This window comes from Cucurbita pepo, chromosome 9, assembly GCF_057944985.1.
Source record: "Cucurbita pepo subsp. pepo isolate OVF chromosome 9, ASM5794498v1, whole genome shotgun sequence".
In the NCBI taxonomy this organism is placed as follows: Eukaryota; Viridiplantae; Streptophyta; class Magnoliopsida; order Cucurbitales; family Cucurbitaceae; genus Cucurbita; species Cucurbita pepo.
Genome location: NC_141806.1, coordinates 14,221,960 through 14,229,947, shown reverse-complemented (window position 1 = coordinate 14,229,947; position 7,988 = coordinate 14,221,960). Strand labels below are relative to the sequence as shown.

General features: G+C 35.8%; 1 protein-coding gene across 1 annotated transcript; it reads left to right on the top strand.

Moving 5' to 3' along the window:
* Nucleotides 1–2,876: 2,876 nt before the first annotated feature.
* LOC111802319 (putative transcription factor KAN3) lies at nt 2,877–6,717 on the top strand. The gene is made up of 5 exons (XM_023686640.2): nt 2,877–3,597; nt 3,667–3,743; nt 4,517–4,562; nt 5,353–5,503; nt 6,528–6,717. Exons 1-5 carry the CDS (start codon nt 3,114–3,116, stop codon nt 6,535–6,537), a joined length of 768 nt encoding a protein of 255 aa, XP_023542408.2. The 5' UTR covers nt 2,877–3,113; the 3' UTR covers nt 6,538–6,717.
* Nucleotides 6,718–7,988: the final 1,271 nt, after the last annotated feature.

Genomic DNA, 7,988 nt, shown 5'->3' with positions numbered 1-7,988 from the left:
GTGTGAAAACATCTCCTTAATAAACACGTTTTAAAACTGTAACGTAACGACTCTGAGTTGAGTGAAGACAAAACATGCTAAAAGAATACGTATTAATTTGTGGAAGTAACATGATCATGTCGGTAGAAAATAAGTAATATGGGTTAAAAAATTGTCCATAAAAACTAAACTTTTCCTAAAAAGAAAAACCCATTTTGTAAAGCAAAAAAAAAAAAAAAAAAACTTTTTTTGAAATACATAAATTATTTTATTTATATACAAAAAAAAATGTAAGATATAAAATTATTTTTTATGAAAAAAATAATAATAAAATAAACATGAAAAAAAAAAAAAAAAAAAAAGCAATAATCTACCCATATATATAATTTAGGTTGATTTTTATTTATAAATAAAAAAGGAAATTATTATTAAAAAAAAAAAAAAAAAAAAAAAAGGTAAAGCCAAAACCCACCATTTTATAGACCACTCTGCCACTTACCTTACTTTGTTCCAATCAAAAGGAAATTATTATTAAAAATTTTAAACAGCTTTCTCTCTCTACCTCTCTCTCTCTCTCCTCTTTTTTTCTTTTTTTTCTTTTTATTTCAATCATAAACCAATCGATTGCAAATTTACACATAAATAAATAAATAAATTCCTATTATTATTATGTTAAATTAATAAAAATGCTGTTGAATTTTTAAAAAATTCATTAATATTGTTAAATTGAAAAGAAAATTTTTAAAATACCCTTAATTTTTTTAAAAAGTTTTTAAAATCCTTAATGATTAATATTTTATTTTTAAGTATTTAAAAAATAATATTGAGCTTTAAAATTTTTTATTAATACTTTTATTATTAGAATATAGACGAAACAGTTATTACTCTGTTCTAAAAAGAAAAAAAAAATTGATGAACTTTCAAAAGTTACATTTGTTGGATGAAAGTCCCACATCGACTAATTTAGAGAATGATCATGAGTTTATAATCAAATAATATTATATCCATTGGTACGATGCTTTTTTGGGAAAACCCAAAACAAAGCGATGAGAGCTTATATTCAAAGTAGACAATACCATATCATTGTGGAGAGTCGTGTTCATTTACATGCTTAATTTTTTTTAAAGATTTGTGTAGAAAGACGGTTTTGTCCCTATATTGATGGTTAGAAATATGAAATATATATATAATACTTAAAATTAGGGTTTCTTTTTTTCCCTTTTAGTTTCTCTTCTTTATCTCTGTCTATCTAGATTTCAGGTCAATGGGCCCACTAATCAATCATTGTTCTTGACAATTACACCCACCCAATTTTTTTTTTTTTTTTTTTTTTTTTTTTTAAATATCTAAAATATTCTCCCATTATATGTTTAAATTCTAACTTCCCATTTGATTTAGTGTTCATATATGTCTCCAACGTGATATTGGGTGGTGTGCTAGCTAAGACGATGAAATCTCAAAGAGGTAGATTGTGAAATCCTGGAAATGCGTTTCAAAATCGTGAGGCTGACGGTGATATGTAACGGGTAAAAACAGACAAAATTTGCTCTCGGTGGCATCGGGCTGTTACACCCACAGACAAACATGTTATTAGAGAAATTTGTACAAGGTCACTAGAATTGGTCTAAACTAAATACGTTTGACGCGGAGTTCTATTGATTGAGTTATCGAAAAGAAAATTGCACATTATTAGTATAAATAGTAACTGTCAATTATATCTTCAAAATCACTTTCGTTCGAATGTTGTTTCGTTTCATTCATATATCCTTCGTTCAATCATAAAAAAATAACCATATATATTTTGGACGGATATGGTAATCGATGATGGGAGATAATGTTTATTTGTAATTGAAGAAAACAAAAAATGATTGTACGGACACAATAGTTGAAAAAGAAAGGTGAAATGACCATTAAATACAAAAACATAACCAAATTTAGAATAATTTGTAAATTTGGTAGAGAAACTTCATTTTAAAAAGAAAATAACACTAGGCCAAAATCATTCGCCTCCACCTTGCCTTTACTCGAATCAAGGTCTTTTAATACAACGTCACATCTCATCTTGTCATCTCAATCTCTATAGACATGGTCCATATGTCTTGACGTCATCTCGAGTCTTAGGATGTCGTCGGCCATCACAACTCACTCGGTCATGCCATCGAGAATGGGCCCGCATGTTGCTCATCTCATCGGGACTTCCAGAAAATCCATCCATCCGGGTTCTATCGAGGCATTGGTCCTCCCATGCCCATGTCGTGTCATTTACGGATACTGTGCCGGATAGCGGGTGTATGTAGCAACCTCCAGCACGCGGGCTGAGGTGCAATACCGGCACACTCGTGCCACCTATTACTGTCCTTGAAAAACCCATTTCAAAGGAAGTCGTCCGAGACACTCGTCTCAGCTTGCTCGCCCACACTGTGACACACGCATGTGCCACAGGATAGCTCACTTAGGCCACAGGGTCCACGGGTGAACTCATTAAACACTAAAATTGAAAGTATAAATTTGTTTATTTTTAAAAGTTATGAACTTACCATAAACTTATCGAACACAGAACTAAAAATTCAATGATCTATTTAGCATTTTTGAAGAAAGATTGAGACTTTCACACACTCACCAGAACGTCTCACGTTTTGTGCCTGTTTGAGAAAGGTTTTCACACCCTCATGACGAATGCTTCGTTTCACTCTCCAATCGAGGTGGGATCTCACAATCCATCCCCTTAGAGGTCCAAGGTTTTCGTTGGCACATCGCCTGGTGTCAAGCTCTAATATCATTTGTAACAGCCCTAGCTCATCGCTAGTAGATATTTCCCGCTTTGTCCCATTACGTATGACTCCTCACGATTTTAAAACGCATCTGCACCTCGAGCACCTTAGGGCTTTACACATACTCTCTCCATTTTGCAATTCTCTCTCTCTCTTCCTCTTTTTCTTTCTTCTTTTCTCTCTCTCGCTCTCTCTCTCTCTCTAAAAGACAGCCTCTCAGCTCAGTTCTAGCTCTTATGTTGTTCTTGTTCTTCTTGTTATTCTCAAAACTAAGAACCCTTCACTAAATCCAACCATCCCAATTCAAAATCCCTCATCTTTTCAATCTCCCTTCACTCAATTTCACTTGTGGGATACATAAAAATGTTGGGGAAAGACATTAATGTTCCTGATCTATCTCTTCAAATCAGCCCTCCCAAAACCGACGCATCGACTTCATTTGATGTTCGACAACAAACTCAAACACCTCCGGTCGACACCGAGCTCTCTCTATCGAACAATTCAGTGGTGTCGGTCGACATATTGGCCGATCGGTTCCGACCCATTAGAGGAATCCCAATTTACAGCAACGGGTTGTCGTCGTCTTCTTCAACGTATTCGAATCAAACCCAAACGACGTCGTCTTTGTCGTCGTCGTCGTTTCCTCCTTTGAATCAATTTATTGTTCAAAATCATCAAAACCCTCTTCTTGGGGTTTCGGATTTTTGGTGTAGTAATAATAATAGATCGAGATTGTTTATGCCAAGGATTCAAAGCCGACGAAGTTTTAGAGCTCCAAGAATGCGTTGGACTTCATCTCTTCATGCTCGTTTCATTCGAGCTGTTGAACTCCTTGGTGGCCATGAAAGTACTTTCTCTCTCTTCTTTTTCCTTTTCTCTCTCCTCTTCAAATGTTCATAATGTTTTGTACGATCAGGGGCGACTCCAAAATCAGTCCTGGAATTAATGGATGCCAAAGATCTCACACTAGCTCATGTCAAGAGTCATTTACAGGTAATTTTATTCAAAACCCACAATTTATTTTTGGATTTCAATTCAAACCCATTTCTTATTTATCTTTCTTCCTTGCAAAAAAGCTTCCTTTATATATATATATATCACCTAGAGATCCCGAGACCTGCCCCGAATGGGATGGAGAATACCGGTTTAAATGAAAAACGAGAAGAGAGTGATAAAAAAAGATTTTTTTTCCCTCGACAAAGTTAAAGAAGAATTATATTTCCCATCCCGGCTTCAGTTCCGACCAAATTTTCGCCCGGCTCACTTTTTTGTATATCAAAACGAAAGCTCAAAACTAACGAATTAGATGTAGAATACTATTGAAAGTTGAGTTTTTAGAAGTTATGATCGATATTTTTCACGTTTTTTAAAAACTTATCTCGGTGAAATTTTTTCGATGAACTCGATTTTTGTGAATTTGCTCCAATCCCGCAAAAATAAACAGAGAATTTCACGAGAATGAAGATTGGAATAAAAGACAAAACAACACAAAAGAGGACAATTTCTTCATTAGAGAGAGAAATAGGCATCATTTCTTAATAATAGAACATCTTTAAGCTCCAAATAATCACATTTTTAGTTCAATTTCCAAATGGGTCACTCAAAGTTTTGATCTTTTTTTAGTGAGCAATGTTCTTATAAATCCATAATTCAGACACAAAAGCTGTGCATGTTCTTCCTCTTTTTTGTTCCAAATTTCATGTCTGTCTGGTTTTCATCTTAACCAAATGCATACCTTTTTAAGATGTTCTTGTCTTTCTTTCCAGATGTTTCGTACTGTTAAGAACACCGACAAACAAACAGGTTCTTCAGGTAATGAGTTTCCAATTCCTTAGCCAAAACAAACAACTCTTCTTTCGAGTTTAATAAGAATAAAAACGAAATTGTTGTTCTCCTTCACATGCATACATGATTATACATTATAATATCATCACATTTTCTAGCCTTCTATAACCTAAGAGAGAGAGACATGCGTTTGGCTTAAAACACAATCATTGCTTTCTTTAGCTCTATCTATCTTCCAAAGTCAACCAAAACAATACATATATCATACATCATCTCGAATCTCGAGCCTAGCTTCTATTCATATTTTTATAAAAGAATTGACCCAATAGCCTGACTAATCTCGACTACTCGACCCATGTCATAAAAGTTTAGTGGGGTTATATTTTTTTTTGTTTGGGTTAGGTTGAATTACTGAAAAGCTGAATATTCGGTTGTGGAATGACATTTTGACCCGACAAGCCTGGAAATAGGGTTACGGTCCAATCCAAACCTACCATACTTTCAAAAATAATGAAAATATTTAACGTTTTTCATTAATGTTAGTGATGTATTGTGACTTGTAACTACTTGATGGAGAGTTGGGTTGAGCTATGAACTCTTCTATTTAGGTTGCTCTGGTCACTGACCCGAACAACCTGAAATTTCAGATTGGTCTAAAAGATTTTTCGAACCAACCCTTGTGCACCGTTAAGTAATATTTCAAGGAGATTATCGTAAATGTTCGAACTTTTTATATAAAAAAAATAAATTTTTTGGGTGTTGATTTGAATTTGAATGTGAAAATGAAATGGATGGGAATGAATGAATGAATCAGAAGGGTATGGAGAAGAAGATTTCTTGCCTGCAACACCAACCCCACATCATGAAGCAACCTGTTTGCTCAATCATAGAAGAGGGCTTACTGCATCTTTGGAGCCTCATGTTAATGGATCCTCACCTTCCATTAATTACCACCGTAACTCTTCAAGGTTAATTTCATTTCTCTCTCTCTCTCCATTAATTCTGTGTTTTATGTCGGTTGATAACATGTTTTTTCTTCGTCTCGAGTTATATTCATGTTTCGATGCATTATAAATAGAGATGTTCATGAGTGGTACGAGGATGGAGAAGCCTTTCTCGTCCTCGCGTCATTTAGAAAATAGGGTTAAAAGATATTTTTTCTTTTGAAAGTGTGACATTCGAGTAAAAGAAGAGTACACGAAAGAATTAAGACCACATCTGAATGAGAGAGATCCTGAGTCGAGTATAGTTAAAAAAAGACTTAAAAGAATCGAAAGTAACTACATATACCAACATGGTCTACCGTCCTTTTCAGTGGCCTGATCATAAGAACTTGATAGTTAAGCGTACTTTTCTTGGAGCAATTCTATGAAATTTTCCTAACATGCATGTGAGTAAGGACAAAACATGTTGGAATGACTCGTGTTTATTCAAAACATGCTGGAATTTTCCAAGAGATCATGTTTTGTGTCCCAACAAAACATGTTGATATCTCTGGGAAATTTTCCTAAGATACATGTGAGTAAGGACAAAACATGCTGGAATGAGTGTTTGTTTGTGGGGACATAAAACATGTTGGAAATGACTTATGTTTGTTAGTGGGGATAGTCACAAAGCATGTTAAAAGAACTCGTGTTGGTTTGTAAGGATGTCGGGCACACAAGTACTGAATTCGGAATCCAAACCCTGGGCATGGGTGACTAAAATAACTCGACTTTCCGAATTATGGAAGCTTAGATATAATAAAATAAGGGAAAATAAAAGGGTTGGATAATGATGATAAGGTAAGTGGCATACCAGAAGTGCAGTCTTTTTCTATGTCATTTCCCCTTGAAATTAATGATAAACAGCTTTTAACATATAGTCTCACATGCAAGCATTACCCAAAAGAAAAGCATATGTTATGAAATTTGGATTTAATTTACTGCCTAACTATACTATAGTCTAATTATTTTATTCCAAGATTATGATTATGATAATTTGTTGTTTCAGAAGAGCATAGGAGGTAGGGTTTCCAAGAAGTGCGAACGGGTTTGGATCAGAAATTAATCGAGAGGTATAAAGCTTCGTTTTTGTTTCTCTCTCTCGAGTTCGTATAAAGTTCTTGTGTAATTTGTGTATGCTACACGACGTTTTGTTGTAATGTAATATCGTAATTATGTATATCAACTTAACTTCAATCTCGTCCCTGCTATTTATTTCAATTTACATTCTTGCCACTTATGTCACGGGTAGGGACGATGAAGGCTCCTTCAACCCCATCCCTACCATTTATGTCACGGGTAGGGACGAGGAAGGCTCCTTCGACCCATGATTGCCACTTGTTGAGACGTGGTTTCTTGACTATAATTTCACATACTCATGATCACTCTCGTTTAGACGTTTCATGTTTACCAGCTTTCGTTTGGTTTGCCCAAACCACATTCTAGTGATAGAGATTCTTTTCTAATACCATTTATAACGCCTCATGCCAGAGCTATTAGATATTGAATTCGACTCGTTACGAAATTGAGAAGCAAATGAGAATTGCTGATGTCTTGCCCTGTATAGAAGGGAATGTTCAGCCTTATTACAGAATCAAAGGACAATGGTTGAATGGTGATGGCAAGGTGTTCTACCATCCAATGCTTTCTTTCTATATTAGTTACCCAAAATGCAGTATATCTTGTTTGTTGCTTTACTGATTCTTCTATAAATTACTGCTTTTATTACTGTGATCTTGCTGCCTTGTCAATTGACTGTGCACAAAGGGTGAGTTTACGTTGTTCACGGGTTTCGTGCTGCTCAATCCCTTACTTTGTTCTAGAGTCGGTGCTGTTTCTGTAACAGCCTAAGCTCATCGCTTGCAGATATTGTCCCTTTTGAGCTTACCCTTAAAGTTTCTCAAACGCGTCTTCTATGGAGAGATTTTCACACCCTTATAAAAAATGCTCATTCCGCTCTCCAATCGATGTGGGATCTCATAATCCGCCCCCCTTCAGAACCCAGCATCCTCGTTGGCACACCGCCTGGTGTCCACCCTCCCTTCAGGGTTCAACGTCCTCGTTGGCACACTACATGGTGTTAGTCTATATTGTTGGCTTTCCTTTTCAGGCTTTCCCTCAAAGTTTTTAAAACTCGTATGCTAGGGAAAGGTTTCCACACCCTTATAAAGAATGCTTCGTCCACTTCTCCAACCGACGTGGGATCTCACAATCCACCCCCTCGAGCCTTCGGGCCCAACGTCTTCGTTGACACTCATTCCTCTCTCCAATCGCGATATGGGATCTCACATTCCACCCCCTTCAGAGCCTAGCATCCTCGCTGACACTCGTTCCTCTCTCAAATCAACGTGGGATCTCACACTTTCAATAGCCTTGATCTGCAAGTACTAAGGTGCGTCGGTTGGTTTCGTATATAAGAGAAAGGCTGCATTTAGGAGTGTTCTTTTCCTCTTCTTCAAGCCAATGGTGA